General features: G+C 37.4%; 4 protein-coding genes and 1 pseudogene across 5 annotated transcripts; 2 read left to right on the forward strand and 3 right to left on the reverse strand.

Annotated features, from left to right (window-relative positions):
• On the reverse strand, positions 1-1,794 carry LOC110611179. The gene has a single exon (XM_021751344.2). It carries the CDS (start codon positions 1,553-1,555, stop codon positions 182-184), a length of 1,374 nt encoding a protein of 457 aa, XP_021607036.1. The 5' UTR covers positions 1,556-1,794; the 3' UTR covers positions 1-181.
• Positions 1,795-2,271: 477 nt separating this feature from the next.
• LOC110611903 lies at positions 2,272-4,511 on the forward strand. The gene is made up of 6 exons (XM_021752462.2): positions 2,272-3,089; positions 3,171-3,343; positions 3,475-3,559; positions 3,640-3,831; positions 3,915-4,087; positions 4,171-4,511. The coding sequence occupies exons 1-6, from the start codon at positions 2,424-2,426 to the stop codon at positions 4,283-4,285; spliced, it is 1,404 nt and encodes a 467-aa protein (XP_021608154.1). The 5' UTR covers positions 2,272-2,423; the 3' UTR covers positions 4,286-4,511.
• A 283-nt stretch (positions 4,512-4,794) lies between these two features.
• Positions 4,795-9,646, reverse strand: LOC110611902 (annotated as a pseudogene).
• Positions 9,647-10,831: 1,185 nt separating this feature from the next.
• Positions 10,832-13,424, forward strand: LOC110610775 (pentatricopeptide repeat-containing protein At4g02750). Its single transcript, XM_021750847.2, has one exon. It carries the CDS (start codon positions 11,003-11,005, stop codon positions 13,079-13,081), a length of 2,079 nt encoding a protein of 692 aa, XP_021606539.1. The 5' UTR covers positions 10,832-11,002; the 3' UTR covers positions 13,082-13,424.
• A 759-nt stretch (positions 13,425-14,183) lies between these two features.
• On the reverse strand, positions 14,184-15,899 carry LOC110610777. 2 transcript variants are annotated; one of them, XM_021750849.2, is made up of 5 exons: positions 15,763-15,899; positions 15,535-15,663; positions 14,979-15,080; positions 14,796-14,888; positions 14,184-14,640 (listed from the first exon to the last, which is right to left on the reverse strand). In XM_021750849.2, coding segments are annotated over exons 1-5 (606 nt in total). In that variant the 5' UTR covers positions 15,764-15,899; the 3' UTR covers positions 14,184-14,359. The 2 variants fall into 2 exon arrangements, with proteins under 2 accessions (XP_021606541.1, XP_021606540.1); XM_021750848.2 differs by having other exon boundaries at positions 15,535-15,835.
• Positions 15,900-16,317: the final 418 nt, after the last annotated feature.

The following is a 16,317-nucleotide window of genomic DNA, read 5'->3' on the forward strand; positions in this document are numbered from 1 at the left end:
AAAGAAAAGAAAAGAGAAAAATTCTTCAACCCACATCAGTTCCCCGTCATCCTCCCCTGGTGTTCACATTTTTAACATGTGCCCATTTCCCCCAAACCTTCCCTTACATGGAAGACCACAAACACGTCCAGCGCATTTTAGCAAAACGCAGGTAGTTACAAGACCTCAAATTGGGACCGAGTTAAAGAAAACTAAGGCTACTCAATGAGGAGCTTCGTTTCACTCGGCCGGATTTTTTCCTCGTGGAGGGTCCGCCACAAACAATGGAGCATTCGAAACTGCCTAAGGTAATGAAGCATGAAAATACCCCGTCGATGTCGCTTTCGCTGCTTCTTATCCTACGCCTAATTTCGTGTCCGCTGCACAAACTGCTGGATAAATCACTATGATCGTATGCAGGTGGGAGCTCCGTTCTCCATCTTTCCAATTTCGATTGGAGGCCTTCCATACCGCTTTCCAAGCTCCAAGAACTTATTATCTCGCTCTCCATTTCTTCAATCCCGGAGTGATTTCGTTTCCTTGCCACTTTCGCCGCCACCTCCGATGCTGATGGACCCAGTTCTGATTCGGATATAAGCGGCACGCCACCATTTAAATTCATCCTATTTTGATTTTCAAAATTCAATTTCCCAATGTCCAACTCCAACTGGTTGAATTTCAAGGAAGAAATATCGTCAAATGAACCATGGTGGTTTTTCTTTATAGTGTTCTTGCCGCCGGATATGCGAGACTTGTATTTAGCCATTGTCAATGCGCCATATCCCAATCCATTAGAAGTTGAATCAGGCTTGCTCTTGTTACCTTTCGTGTTAATCTCGGAACCAGTGATCATCGAGCTAGCATTTGAATTCTGTTTCTCATAAGCTGAGCCATTGACCATCGAACCAGCCTTCCTTTTATTTGTCGTTCTCTTAGGAACCATGACTGAGCCGATCATGGAGCTGGTGTCGCTCTTTATACGTCTCAACTCAGGCTTGGGAGTCCATGGAAGCAATAATTGGTTCTGCTCATCACTATTTTTCTCATCTTCTTTATGCATACGAGGATCCTTCTCGCCCATCAAATGACGGTAACCAATAGCAGAGGCATTCTGGGTGTACAATGGCATGCTTCGCTTAGAGGGGTCAAGAATCGCAACCCCAATGTTGAGAATCCCTTGAGGACATCCAGAGCGACGACGTACCTGAAGGGCAACAAAGCGCATGCCAAGCCGAATGTGGTGCTGACGGTGAAGTTGTGGAGGGGGAATGAGGTTTCCGACAGTTACGCGAACGGTTCCGACTTGAACGTCGCGGAACCAATTGACGGCATAGATCTCGATCATAATGGCGGATGTCTCACCGTAAAGAAACTCATCGTCGACGCGAAAGACAAACTTGTCATTCCAGGTGGGGTTGTTGTCGCTTTGATTATCGACGGTGGTACAAAGTTTGCGCTCAGGGTGAACCCAGGCAACCGCGTACGTCTTCATCTTACGAGATACCTTTGCAAGATTTTGGGCGGATATCATATTTAGCTCCAACAATTGAAACGGCGGAGTAAATCCACGGGACATCTTATTAAATTCTTTCTTCTCGATTTGAATTGTACAATAGAGTTTGTGTGGTGGAAGAGAAGGAGGAGATCATGGGTTCCACCCGCCGTCCAACGAGAGGACGACGAGGGAAGAAAATTCCATTAGGTGGAGATTGTGAGAAGCAAAGGAGGAAGTTTAGTTTGTAATGTTTATAATTTTATATGGTGTGTGTGTTTCAGAAATATTTGAGGACGAAAGTAAAGGGAAATAATAATTAAGAGTTTCATATGAAATATAGTAAAAGGAAATATTTTTTTTGGATGCTAAATTCCAAAATCGGTAATCACTCACCTTTGGGAAGAAATTTTACATTATAGCCAGTTCTCTCAATTGGGATAATCTCTCCACAAAGTCACATGCGTCCCTGCTAACGTGCATGGGGTGCAGTCACGTCCCATCTTTCTTCCATTTTAGATTGTCTAATATTTAAATTCATAAACTTTATTTTTTTTTCTGAAAATATTTACTTTAATGTTTTTATTAAATACTCATTCATGGAGATATTATTTTTAAAAAAAATTCATGTTTGCGCAAAATATCCTAATAAAGGTATAATTTTCATTTAAAAAATTGGATTTTCTTCGATTTAAGTGCTGAAATTAATAAAATAAAGAAAACTCGTCATGGGTTATAAAGATTTTAGACTTGAGGTAATTTCTTGGAACGTGGGTTGGATCCGAGACGTGTGGCTCAGACCAAATAAGAGAAAAGGAATCACATTCACATGGCTCTTGCCATCTTGTTAAGCTTTAACTTGCAAACTTACAAACCTTTTGCCCTTTCTCTTGCATTGTCTGATTTCAAGGACCTCAAGGGAGCTCAACATTTCTGTTAAAGATCCAAGATCATGCTTCTGAGGAGTTCATCACACCCTGCAATCGGGACTCTACTCTCACCAGTCTCAGACAGCCCTACTGAACTCAATCAAGACACAAGTAGTTTTCGGCAGCTCAGAGGATTTCGAAGAGCTTGGTCGGATAGTAACTTGGAAAGGTCACTGCATTCATCTTGTCATAAAGAAGAGCTTCATTGTTCAACCACACCCCATAAGTTCCCAGAAAGTCATAGCAGGACCATGTTGCGCAGTGCTCCTTCTTTGTCGATATTTAATGTGAATGATGTGGTAGAAGATCAAGATAATAATGGAGGAGAAAAGGAGTCTCTGATCAGAACAATTACTATTGGAGAGATGATAGAAGCTAAAGGTAGTGGAGAGTTCAATTTTGGAAATGAGCACATGGGGCTGATAGAGGAAGAAGGAGATCTAAATGGGATTGAAAATTTGAATCTTGAAGAAACAATGGAACCAGTTAGTCCTCCCTTGTATCTTGCTTCAGGTCTTGGGATTGATGGCATTGATTTTGGCGGCGGAAATGGCGGTGGCGTTGGCGGTTTTGATTTGACTTCGCCGAACTTTGATGAAAGTGGCGATCTTGAAGAGTACTATAAGAGGATGGTTGATGAGTTTCCCTGCCACCCTCTGTTTCTAGCAAATTACGCTCAGCTTTTGGAGGTGAGACTTAATTTTCGCTCTTTTTTTTTTCTAGCTTGTTGAAGCTAATTTTATGCAGAGGTTGTTTTGTTGGGTTGACAGTCTAAGGGAGACCTTGACGGAGCTGAGGACTACTATCATCGGGCCACACTCGCAGATCCTGAAGATGGTGAAGTCTTACTGAAGTATGCTAAACTGGAGTGGCAGCTTCACCATGATCAATGTAGTGCTTTGAGTAACTATCAACGTGCTGTTCTGGCTGCTCCTAAAGATAGGTGAGCTTGAGCTTGTGCCCATCAGGTCTTGCAAATTGAATTTCAATGGAATTATTGATGCTTCTTCATCAACACCATTGTCTTCTGCTCTGGATTGTCTGAAAACTAATCCATTAACTTTCCATTTTCAGCAATGTTCTTGCGGCATATGCGAGTTTTCTTTGGGAAATAGATGCTGATGGTGAAGAAGAGGCATTTCAGGCAAAGCATATTCAGGTGCTAGTGCAATGGATTATATGGCTTCTGTGAATGCTTCACCATGACATATGGGTTCTAATGGCTCCAAAATTTGTCAGGTTGAACAACATCCAACTTTGCCCGGCAACTCAAACACCAATCAAGAACCTAGGCTTAGCATCGATGCGGCTCATCACTCAGCCTCTGAAGCTGACAAGGGCAACAATCCTGAAGAGTACTACAGGAGGATGGTTGAGGAAAATCCTTCCAACTCTTTGGTTTTACGAAATTATGCTCAGTTTCTGTACCAGGTGAGATATAGATTTAGTGCTTCTATTAGATGGGCTCTGTACCTTTGTTATTCCTGAATTTAACCATTGTTTTTGAGTGGCAGTCAAAGGGGGACCTTCCAAGCGCCGAGGAATATTACTCGCGTGCTGTACTAGCTGATCCTGGGGATGGTGAAATCATGTCAGAGTACGCAAAGTTGGTGTGGGAAGTTCATCGAGACCATGGTAAAGCCTCAAGTTACTTTGAGCGAGCAGTTCAAGCTACTCCCGAGGATAGGTGAATATTATCATAAGTGGCTTCATACTGCAAGTGTTAAGGCTAATCATTACTGATTCTTGTCTTGCTGTTTCTGTTTCCAGCCATGTTGTTGCAGCATATGCTAGTTTCCTCTGGGAAACAGAAGAAAATGAAGAGGAAAGCACAAATTCTGATCAATTTCACTATGAAGGTTCGGTGACAACCGCTCAACTCTAACATGGATTAAATAAACAGCAGCAGGAACCTAATGCTTTACTCAAGGGTACAAATTCAGGCTGAGATAATCCACAACTGTACCAATCAGAAGAGTGAAGGTCTTCTGTAGATCTTTTAGCTGCTCTAATTAGTTTCCTGTGATCTGCACAAGTGACTTCTGACATGTTTGAATTACAATAAACATACCTACTCAGAATAAAACAGGATTCCCCCCATTTTAATTGCACAACATGGTAGCTGTCTCTCATAATAATTCTAAAAGAGATTGCCTGACTTGAGTGTTTGCACAAAAATCTAATCGCATAAAGACTGCAATTTCCAGTATAAACGGCTTACTATTTTGGCAGGTTTTTAACTCACCATGTCGTCTCAATTAAAAGAGACTCTTCAGTTAACTATAAATCGTTTCAACCAGATTCTGAACCTTGAAAGGATGGGAAACAACTTCAGGGAGCTTAATTTGTTGGTTCATCCATTGCCACAAATGGAAAACCTTAAAATGTTAAAAATGAACGAATAAATGAAAAAATATATTCAACTTAACTTCAGATGTAACAAAAATCAAACTAATCTAAAATTCAAACGTGCCTATAAGACTTGGATGTTCATTAGACATCAAAATGTTGAGAAACTGTGAAACAACCGTTGTATGCCTGCCACATCTAATCAGACTTATTGAAAAATATAAATTATATCATTTCTTTAAACTAATGAGGGTGAATGAGCTGAGCTGCAATTGATGGACCCAAAACTTCGTTTCTTCTTTGTTTAAGAAAGCTAAACTGTCTACTCTGATTGGTTTTGTCCATTTCTTAATAATTGGTTACCTATGAACCCTCTACCTTGGCGGGGACTTGGCCTATAATAACCATTTCCTCTTGATCTGTTATAGTCTCGATCACCTCCATCATAGCTACCACCTCTGCCAAAACTTTGACCACCAAAACGCCCCCCTGGAGCATCTGTTGGGTAGCTGCCCCTGCCTCTACCCCTTCCTCCTGTTTACAATATGCCAATCACAACAATATTACCAAATTGATATTTATCTAAATTAGTTCATCTACGTGCCAGTTGTTTCTCTTTCTGCAGGATTACGCAGGGATTGGACATTTAACACCATCTATATGCTACTGTCTGGCAGGGTGGGAGAAGTTACCAAAAAGATCTAGTAAAACTCATACTAGCATATTTTGTTATGAAACAGAGAGCAAAACATGATAACAGGAAATTGTAGCAAAAAATTCTGCTTTGCCAACTAGAATTCATAGTATCTTATATTGAAATTCTATGCTTCCCTTAAAACTCTAATGTTTGTCCTGAATTACAGCTAATCTAGAGAAATTTTCAATAAACTATGAGAGAAGGTGGGTAATTTCATTATAGCTATTGCATCCCATACTAAATAAATTCCTCTAAAATTAGAATTTCTTAGACAAGTCAGAAAGTTTACCAACAACACCCTCGAGATAATAGTAACAAGCACACTGCACAAAAGCTTATCCATTCTCAATAACCTAGCATTGACCCAATGCCACAGAAGTAGCCACCAATATAGTGATGTTCAAAATTTATCACTGGTACGGTAGTTATGTTTCCACTAACTCAGAAATAAGTGAATGAGGAGCATAATCTAAATATTAATAATGACAAGATAGGGAAAAAAATGCATACTTCCTGCACGTGATGGGATGTTGCTATTCGGCCTGCGCTCTTCAATGTATACTTGCCTCCCAGCAACATGTGCAGTACCAGCCTGAAGACATAATGTCATAGTTTTATATGCAAACTAGTAAATAGAAAGTACTACTACAGATTGCTAACATATAGGAACAGTAATAACTTGTCAGCAACAAGAAATTGAAATGATGTGATTATAGGATTCAGGAACTATGTTGGAAGAACATTTTTACAAGACGGCTTGGGATGCCTCTGTTCTATGCTCAAAGACTATTTCCAAAGAATTAGACTTCATCACTCATTAAACAACTTCTGAAAATTCAGAAACGACTCTCACAGCAAAGCAATTAACCATGAAACCAGTTAGATCCAGGGAAAATAAATTAAAAAAAAAAAATGGCCTTTCATTTACATCAGTTTACCTTTCACTAAAGGAGCGTGTCAGTTGAAAGAAGACCTCCAACATCAATTTAGAATATAGAACACAAGAAAAACTTGGAATTGGAACTTCAAGAGAGGATGTGAGAAATTTTAACTCAGTTTTGAATAATTAAAATGTAAAGTAAGACTTACTAACTTTCTCCATTCAAAAAGAAAAAAGTAACTGCGAACATTGCAGATCAATATCCAAAATTCTAAAGTTTGATAAACTAATTCTTTGGAAAAAAAAAGGCAAATCAGAGATGCTATTTTAAAGGTTATTAACATATAATCAGACCTTGACTGCAGTATGAACACCAGTCATATCTTCAAATTCAACAAATGCATAACACACACCAACATCCTGCATATAATTTTAAAAAAAAAAATTAGCACAACATATTTAAGCAGGAAACATTACTGTTAAAATGCAAACCAGGAATGAACCTTGCGACTTCGAATCACAACACCATCAGGTGAAATTTTGCCAAACTTCTCAAATTCCTCTTCAATTTCAGCTTCAGATACGGTAGTTGGCAAGTTTCTCACATACACAGACCTTATTTCATCTAAAATTTTCACATAGAAAAACAAATAAATGGTGAGTGCTGAAAGTTCATTTAAAAAAAATACATTTGCTTAGTTCTCTAAGCAAAAGACCACCACCCAAATGTCATTGGCAAAGCATAACATGCAAAGGATGACAAAAACTGACCTTCATCTTCCACAGCTGAAATTTCCAGAACTGTTTCTGATCCAGACCTTTCAAATGAATCTGATGCCACAGTTGCTTGCTCAGCAATGGGCTGTGGAGCATGGTCCCATTCTGGAGCCGGTGTCACATTCTTGCTAAAAGATGTCTGGGAAGCAACTGATGGTACAGATTGTCCCTTAGCTACCTGTAACTGGCAATGACAAATTAAAAAGAAAAGAGAGGTCAAGTTAAAAGGTTATTAGCAAAAATAAGATGAATCTCTAATTTATGGGCATGTTATGCTATGCATGAAATCAATGTAACTACCATGTAAAGGTGTAAAGGAACATACAATAGAAGCATAGGTGTGTTTCTGGGACTCTCCAGTAGTTTCCTCAACAGCCAGTTGGTGCTGTGCAGTATTCACTGTGTTTTGAAGTGAACCATTTGTATCTGCAGAACTTTCCTCCCGTACATTTTCAGTGTCAGGAACTTGCTGTAATTGTTGCTCTGAAAAACCATAGCTGTCAACTGGACCATTTTCCTTGGCTTCAGCAGAAGTAACAAGCTCCCTAGCCTGGATTTCTCCACCCAACAAATAATTTGGAACTGCAAAAATCATTCAAGTGGAAGAAGATAGGTTTTTTTTTTTAAATGCTTTTCAGCAGTTAACAAGTAACAATTAGGACTTTTCATCTAACTAAAGGACACTAGTTTACAAGTCTAAGATACCGGATGAACACATTTCAGTTTCTGCAAGTTATTCATTAGGATAACAAACCTCAACTACAGTCAAAACTTTAATCATAACCGCTGACTAGAAATATTTTCTTTTTATCTAGACATTAGTCATTGTCATTCCAACTCAGTAACATAAGCAATGCAGGAGCACAGGTTTCCCATCAAGGAACAATGATACCATTAGCTAATTGCTTCCTATATTTGTTTGACAAAACATGCAATATGAAAAAGAACTAGCTTTTGAATTTAGCAAATCAGGATGAATACCTAGCTCTGGAATAGCATTAGGAGCATTAAGTTTGGATTCAAGATTGTTCCGGGCTAGTAAGACAGCTAGATGATGGTGAATTTGTTCCTCATCAATGAAGTGAAAAACATCACTGAGAACAAAATAGCCCTTTTCCTGAGGTGCAAGAAAAAATGTTTCCACAAATTTCCTCCTCCTAGTGAAATCCTTCATTTGCACTGAGCCAGAACCATCACAAGAACACCTCCATTCCATGATTCCAAGGAGTGTGCAGTCCTTATCTCAATTCCAGCATAATTGAGTGACATAATAAGCGCATGGATTTGCTGGCAGAACAGAGAAGGGAATGGCAACATATTAGCCAAGTGCTCCACTCGACACATACAAAATAAACAAAAGTGCATGGAGTACATATAAACAAGAAAACAATATCCAAAACACTTGCTTTTATTTATTTGTTTATTTATTTTGTGATTAGGTAAGGGCAGCAAATAACCATTATTGTCGCGTTGAATACCATATCCAAAAAACTTGTTGGATTCTTAATATACAAAAAAGGAAGTCTAACCTCTTTTCAATTGGACACGTTATAAAATGACATCATTGTTATCTAAGGTCACCATGTGAACCCTATGGCACATCATTGCAAATGCAAAGCAATACAATGGTTAATCTACAGCAACCTGCATTCCCTACAATGTAGCAATCGTAAAGGAAACTAGTTTCCCTAAATATGGTCATGTTTTCACCAAATGCATTAAAATGAGATTCAAACTAAAAAAAAGCCCATTCATCCACGAAATCATAACTTATGTTAGTATATTTTGACAGCTAGAAAAATAAAAATGAATTTGGAAGAATACAAGATACAAAAATATATTAAAAACATAGAATTTCACATACAAGAAGCCAGTGACGCCAATTCTCACACTCTAATCTTCCACAAGTCTAAATAAAAAAAGAAATAAAAATCAAACTACTACCCGTTGAGATTTTGACAGTATATGAACTTTGGAGCAAACAAATACGCGTAGATAAATAAGAGAGAGAGAGAGAGAGAGAGAGAGACGAGCATTGTAGTGGCGTTTTCCCTGCTAGAGCCATCGATACGAAGCATAGTGCTGGCATCACTGTAGAACTGGTAAGCATATTCCGGCTGTTGTTGTAGTAACTGGTAGTACTGCCCCACAAAATACGTCCCAACCTACAAGTAAATTATATTTTCAAAAAATAATAAGGGAGAACTGAGAACAAAAACAGAGAGAACAGTGTAAGAACCTGAGCAGCAGTGACAGGAATGGGATAAGGAGTCGACATTTGAAAATGAAAAATAAGAAAACCCTAATCCGAAAAGCACAAACAGATCGAGAGATGACTCTCCTCTCAAGATCTGTAAAAGCACCACCACCAGCAGCAATAGCAGCATGAAAATCCCTGGATAAGGCACCTAGACATCTACTCTATATATATACATACAGAGATAATATATATATATATATATAGAAAGAGAGGAAGATCTAAGGTATAAATAGTATATGTAGAGTGAGAAAAAACAGAAGAAGAAGAAGAAGGAGAAGATGGAAGATACCTGGAGAGTAGAGGGATAGGCTTTCTCCCCTGCTTTGCCTATTGGCTTTTGTTTTGTTTCTTTCCTGTTATGTGTTTGGGCAACACTCCGCCTTTTGCCCTTTCTTTCTTTCTTTATTATTATTATTTTTTTTTTTAGCCGTCAATTCTTTTAATTAATATTTCATAAGTTAGATAAATATATATATATTTTAACTATCGGCAAAAACGGTACAGTATTGTGACTTGGGGGTGCACTAGTATAGCATTGTAATTTGTAACAGTGTAGCAATGGAAGGCAACGGGCATCTCTCATTAGTATTAAAAAAAAAAAAAAAAAAACTTTAGTTATTATTTATTAAATCCTGAAGGGGTTATCCTCTTCCCCATTTGCAAATTTTCAATAAAAAAATATTTTTTATGTTTTTCTTATGTAAAAATAAACATCCAACCATTTAATTATTTATTTAATTAATTTTTAATTTGCTTTTCATATCGTTTTGAATGTGTATTGCAATAAAATAATAAGATTGTAGGTTATTATTTTATCGAGGGTGAATAACACATTATTGTTATTATTTAATTAAAAATAAAAATTAATTTTAGCATATTAATTTTTGAGTAATTTAATTATGATGCATCGTAATAAAAATTTTTAAAATTATCATAATTCACGTCACACCATTTAATTAATTCATTTATAGTGTTATAGACTTTTAAATTTAATCTTTTCGTTCTATATTAAAAATTTTATAAAAATTTAATTCAATTAATTTTTTTAAATAATTAATAATTTTTTTTATATAAAAAAAATTATTCACATATCTTTTAATTTTTTAATTTAAGATTGTATATCTTTTAATTTTTTAATTTAAGATTGTAAATTATTTTTATCCGGTTATGAAAAAATAAAATGTGATTTTATTCTCTGCGAATGATGTCGCTTATATTGTATGAGTCTGAGTAAAAAATTTAAGTTCGTCCCTGCTCCTGGTATAATTTTTTATCGCTTTAAGTTAATGATATTTCTCTCATTTTTTAAAAAAATAATTATTATTTTATATATTATTTTAATTTTTTTACGTATCACTATTATTTAATATTTTTATCTTTTTTAATTTAATAATTACATTATTTACTTACTTGTAATAAGATTATTAGTTAGTACTAGTAGAATTACATGGTAATAAGATTCATAATTAGTAGAATTACATGGTAGAAAGAAAAAATTTAGGAAGTTCCCGAAATGCTAATTCATCTTCTGTATTCTGAGGCTCACGCCCTCACGGCCTAACCTGTCACCGTCTACATCAAATCCGGTTTCAATTTTCCCGCTTCTCCTTCTGCTCTTCCTTTCAGTAAATGGAGGAGTATGTTCTCTGTTTTTCCCTGCCGTGGCCTACTCAAACTCAACCGAGTTCTCTTCCTAAATTTCGTCAAATCACTCTCTATCTTAAGCCCAACAAACTCCCCAGAAATCCCCGTTTCCAAAGCACTCCCTTACCTAAAACCTCTCAATTCCAAGATCTCGAATTACATGAAAAATGGCCGCATCAACGAAGCCCAGGACCTGTTCGATGAAATGCCTCAACGAAATACCGTCACTTGGAATGCCATGATCCGTGGTTACTTTCAGAATGGACTATCCCACAAGGCGCTCAGTTTGTTTAGTGTAATGCCTGAGCGCGATATTTATTCATATAATATAGTCATTTCCGGATTGATACAGTGTTGTGATTTGGACAGTGCTAGGGAGATTTTCGATGGCATGCCATTTCGAGACGTTGTCACATGGAATTCGATTATTGCGGGTTATGTTCATGAAGGGTTGATTGACGAAGCAGTGAGAATATTTAATGGGATACCATTGGAAATGAGAAATGTGATTTCTTGGAACCTGGTGATAGGCGGGCTAATGAACGGTCAACAGGTTGATTTGGCTAAGGAGTATTTTAGACAAATGGATATTAGAGATGCTGTTTCATGGAAAATTATGGTTTCTGGATTTGCAAGAGTGGGACGTATTAAGGAAGCTCATGATTTTTTTGAAGAGATGCCTGTCAAAGATGTCCGAGCTTGGAACGCCTTGCTTGATGGCTATATGGAAAACCGGCGGATTGAAATGGCAGAAGTTTTATTTCAAAGAATGCCAGAGCGGGATCTGGACTCGTGGAAGTGTTTCATAAATGGGTTGGTAAGTTGTCAAAGAGTCAATGATGCTCTTAAGTTTTTCATGGAAATGCCCCAGAAATGCCAAAAGACATGGAACGGGGTTCTGTGTGGATTAATAAGAAATGGGCATGTTAAAGCAGTTCATGGATTCCTTGAGAAACTCCCATATGCTGACATAGTGTCATGGACAAATGTACTCGTTGGATATTTTGAAATGGGTGAAGTTAGCGGTGCTATCAGACTTTTTGAATTGATACAAATTCCTGATACAACTGTATGGAATGTCATGATCTGTGGGTTAGGAGAAAATGGCCATGGTGAGGAAGGTCTTAAACTTTTTGTTAGAATGAAAGAGTTAGGTTCATCACCGGACAAAGCTACTCTTACTAGTGTTTTAACAATCTGTTCAGACTTGCCAGCCTCACATCTTGGTGAACAAATGCATGCTGAGGCAATTAAAGCAGGTTTTGATCGTGTTACTGAAGTTTCTAATGCAATGATTACCATGTATGCGAGGAGTGGACACATGCACTGTGCATTGCTGGAATTCTCTTCTATGCCTAGTCATAATATCATTTCTTGGAATTCTATAATATGTGGATTTTCTCACCATGGATATGGTGAACAAGCTATAAAGATTTTTGAACAAATGAGGTTATCTGATGTTCAGCCCAATCACGTTACTTTCGTTGGTGTTTTATCCGCATGTAGCCATTCTGGATTGGTGGACCAAGGAAGATACTATTTTGGTTATATGAAAAACAAGTGCGGTCTGCAGCCAACCAATGAGCATTATACGTGCCTCATCGACCTTTTGGGAAGATTTGGACTTGTTGACGAGGCAATGACTTTTGTAAATCAAATGAGAAAAGATGGAATTGAAGTCCCTGCAAGTGTCTGGGGAGCTTTGCTTGGAGCATGTAGAATTCACAAGAACATTGGAATTGGTGAGATTGCAGGCAAGAGCTTGTTGGAGATAGAGCCCAATAGGTCTGGCATATATTTGATTCTTGCAGAAATGTACATGAGTGTTGGAAGAAGGGAAGACGCAGAGTACATTTTGAACCAAATGAAAGAGAAGGGAGTCAAGAAACAACCAGGTTGTAGTTGGATTGAGGTAAACAACAATGGGCATGTGTTTCTTTCAGGAGATAGCACGCATCAAGAATTCAGTAGGATTTGTTGTCTCTTAGACTTGCTCCATAAAGACATTGAGATTATGATTTCAAAATCCAATACTACTCTTGAACAATTTCAAGTTGCCCAAGATGGACCTTAGGGTGAATATTCTGCCCGAGTACCTAAGCTCTGTTTCATACTGAGTGACTCAAAGAGAAGGAATGATTAGTGTACAATAATAGACATCGATTGGAAGCTGAGATCAGATTTGGGTCTGGACACGAATTCTGCCTCCACCAGTCAAAGAATCCATTAATATATAATTAGACGGGGTTCACCAAAAGAAGTGACTGAGAACTTGCTTAAATGTGACCATACAAGTTTTGATCAACTCATCTTGAAACCGTGACGGAATAGATTCTCAACTCTTTTCTCTTTGAAAACTGTAAAACAGATGTGTATATTTGTTTACCAGCTATGGCAAATGCAAGGAAATTGGTGAATGCCTACCGCTAAGCTCAGTATGGAGAGCCAGGAGGGGAACATGATAGAATGTAATTTTTTTTTCCCCCGAAAGTCAATATATCGAAAAGGGGCGTGAAGCCCAAAAGGAGAACACCCAAAGTATAAAGGTTTTCAAGCCTAAACAGCTATATAAACAAGCCCAAAAAAATTAGATAAAGCCCACGCCCATAAAGATTCAAGCCCAGCGCAAACAATCTATGCCCTAGCTTGCCGAAGGCAGAAAGATTCTGATCAGTCCTCGCTTGGAACCAGCCGTAAGTGGGAGACCGAGCAAATCGTCGAAGTAGATGAGAAAAAACTAATAGAGTGCCTGATTGCACTCCAAAGTCATGCCAAAGCGCCGTAGAAACCACAGAAGCTACAACCATTAAAGATCAAAACGTCGTCTGAGCTGTGGAAGAGCGGACCGGCGCCGCAGAGAAGAAGGCAGCAAAACCTAGAGAGATTGTCTCTCTAGTTCAAACTAGAGAGAGAGGAGAACCCATTTGATTCTATATGATAGAATGTAATTCAGCACAAGATGATAGTAAAAGGAAATTTTTGTTTTGAAACATGAAATCTCTCTCTCACCAACCCTCCACTTACTTTTTGAACACACAAAAGCATCATTTTAATTAACGCCTACTTTCTTTCATAACCTTTCCACTGAACATGGAAATGGAACTATGGAAGCACCGATGATTAGCTGGCTGCTTTTGGAGCATTGGCGAAAAAAGATCAATTCTCAACTCCTAAAGGGAAAGAGAAAACTTAAATATTCAAGTAATATTCAGAAAGTGGAAGTAGGATAATCCTGCACTCACATTATCTCTACATGTATATTCATTTGTATAGAAGAAGTGTAATTTTTAACCAAGTCTGTGATATTCCCGAGGAAACAAAAGAACTCTGTATTGGTGACTTGACTAGAGGCCTAGTGCGTATGACAAAACTCTGGGATTCTTGCAGAACTCGGTTTATTATTTGTAATATTTCTTCTCTGGCTTGATATTTCAGTAGCTGACAATTTCTTTCCTTTAAGATTATTATCCACAGTGTCTTTGGGCTTCCATGTGTTCAGAGGACTTCCATCAACGGCTTGACTTGGGGCAACCTTACATTGTGCATGTCTACTTTGTACAGAATGATGATTCATCAAAGCTGAAGGCCGCACTGCTTTCACTCTGTTTTTATTTCCAATCACTGCGTCATTGTCTAAGCACCAAATCAGGAAATGCCATGCGTTAGAGGACGTTGTACCATGCATGTTGACTTGTGGATGAATATATATGACATGTATGCATAATGCAGGCGCCTAAAGAAACCATGAATTTTCAGTAAAATGGGTTACAGAAAAAAATGAAAATTACCGGGGCTAGATACGACAGCACGTGGACGGGGAACTGCGCTGGCTCTAATATTTGGTCTATCCTCCTCATCAGAATTGCTTTTCTTGTCTAGTTCTGTGAATTAAAGAGACTCACTTGTAAGAACCTAAAATGGAAAACGAAAACAGCTCCATCATGGGAATGTTGGGATAGAGTAAATTAAACCTTCTGAGGCAGACTCTATTAGGGTTGGCGGAAGTACTTTTGGTACATAAGTCTCGGGAATTCTGGCAGTGAGTGGCGCAAAAACATCTCGGTACTCCTTCACTGCACATGGCAAATTTCATTATGGAATATATGATCAAACTCCAAACAAACAGACAGACGCACCAAATTTATGAGATGTTGGGAAATTCTTAAACGCATTTAGGTGCATATACATTTGTAATTAAATATAAAAATTAGTTTGGGTAGTTAAAAGGTTTATGTTCTGGCAATTCATCCATGATCCATCACACTCATCCCTGGCTGTGACATATATGTCATCAGCAAGGCAAAGATGTGAGTTCTAAATTCAAACGCAAGGTGAGGTCTTGAGTTCCAACCCCTAAAGGCAAAACATCAAGTACCATTTTCATAATAATCTACTAGTCTAACATTCAAATTTAGGGATAATATGTTTTGAACCATAAAGACTTAGATAATAGATAAACAAAGATGGAAAACCATTTTAGCCAGGAAAAAGAAAGACTGATGTAGGATGGACAAGAGAAAGGACTACCTGGAAAACAAGAATCCTGTAATAAGAGAAACTGGATATCCTTGAAAGAAAGCAAAGAATTCCAATTATGATGATGCTCAGCACGTTGATCACCTTGGCCTTGTGTTCTAACCTTAACCTTTGGATACACTGAAAGAAAATTTGCAGAAGAAAACAAAATACCCATATCAGAAAACAACCAGAATTTTGTTATAATCTCTGTAAAAGAAAACAAGATCAAAACCCCACTTTTGTGGTTGCGTATCGAAGAGAGAGTTTATTCTGGTGGGTGTGAAGCTACAAATGGTGGGAGTGTTGCGATGGGAAGAAGAGAAGGAATCATATTTTGGTGAAACACTCAATTAATACACATGTTTAATGTTTCAAATGGGAAGAGCAGTGGCCAGTGGCTTGGCCCTACAATACAACCCACTTTCTAATGGAACAGATTCATCCCTGTCTGTTGGTGGGCCTCTAACCCTTTTCCATTCATTTTTTTAAAAAAAAAAAAAAATCCCACTGTTAAAGAGTATTCGTGACAGTGTTTAATGACGGTATTTAGTTGAGATTATATCAAAATATTAATTTTTATTATTGATGATAATTATTTTTTTATAATGATGTTTGATGATTGAGTTAGTAGATATTAAAAAGTTACTCTATCTAAAGTATAGTGTTTTGATAATCTCTAATTGTACTTTTTCTTATTTTTTTATAAATTTATAAATTTAAATTTTAATATGTAAGCTTTTATTATTATTATTATTATTTTATATTATATTATCCATGTGTTATATTCAGAAT

The sequence above is a fragment of the Manihot esculenta genome, chromosome 3, assembly GCF_001659605.2.
Source record: "Manihot esculenta cultivar AM560-2 chromosome 3, M.esculenta_v8, whole genome shotgun sequence".
Classification (NCBI taxonomy): domain Eukaryota; kingdom Viridiplantae; phylum Streptophyta; class Magnoliopsida; order Malpighiales; family Euphorbiaceae; genus Manihot; species Manihot esculenta.

Coding starts and splice junctions, on each gene's coding strand:
- LOC110610775 (XM_021750847.2), top strand. CDS start 11,003: ATGTTCTCTGTTTTTCCCTGCCGTGGCCTACTCAAACTCAACCGAGTT.
- LOC110611903 (XM_021752462.2), top strand. CDS start 2,424: ATGCTTCTGAGGAGTTCATCACACCCTGCAATCGGGACTCTACTCTCA. Junction 3,090..3,170: donor ATTACGCTCAGCTTTTGGAG/GTGAGACTTAAT, acceptor TTGGGTTGACAG/TCTAAGGGAGACCTTGACGG. Junction 3,560..3,639: donor TTCAGGCAAAGCATATTCAG/GTGCTAGTGCAA, acceptor AAAATTTGTCAG/GTTGAACAACATCCAACTTT.
- LOC110611179 (XM_021751344.2), bottom strand. CDS start 1,555: ATGTCCCGTGGATTTACTCCGCCGTTTCAATTGTTGGAGCTAAATATG.
- LOC110610777 (XM_021750848.2), bottom strand. CDS start 15,700: ATGGGTATTTTGTTTTCTTCTGCAAATTTTCTTTCAGTGTATCCAAAG. Junction 15,081..15,534: donor ACAGGATTCTTGTTTTCCAG/GTAGTCCTTTCT, acceptor TGCCATGTGCAG/TGAAGGAGTACCGAGATGTT. Junction 14,641..14,795: donor TGCTGTCGTATCTAGCCCCG/GTAATTTTCATT, acceptor TTTGGTGCTTAG/ACAATGACGCAGTGATTGGA.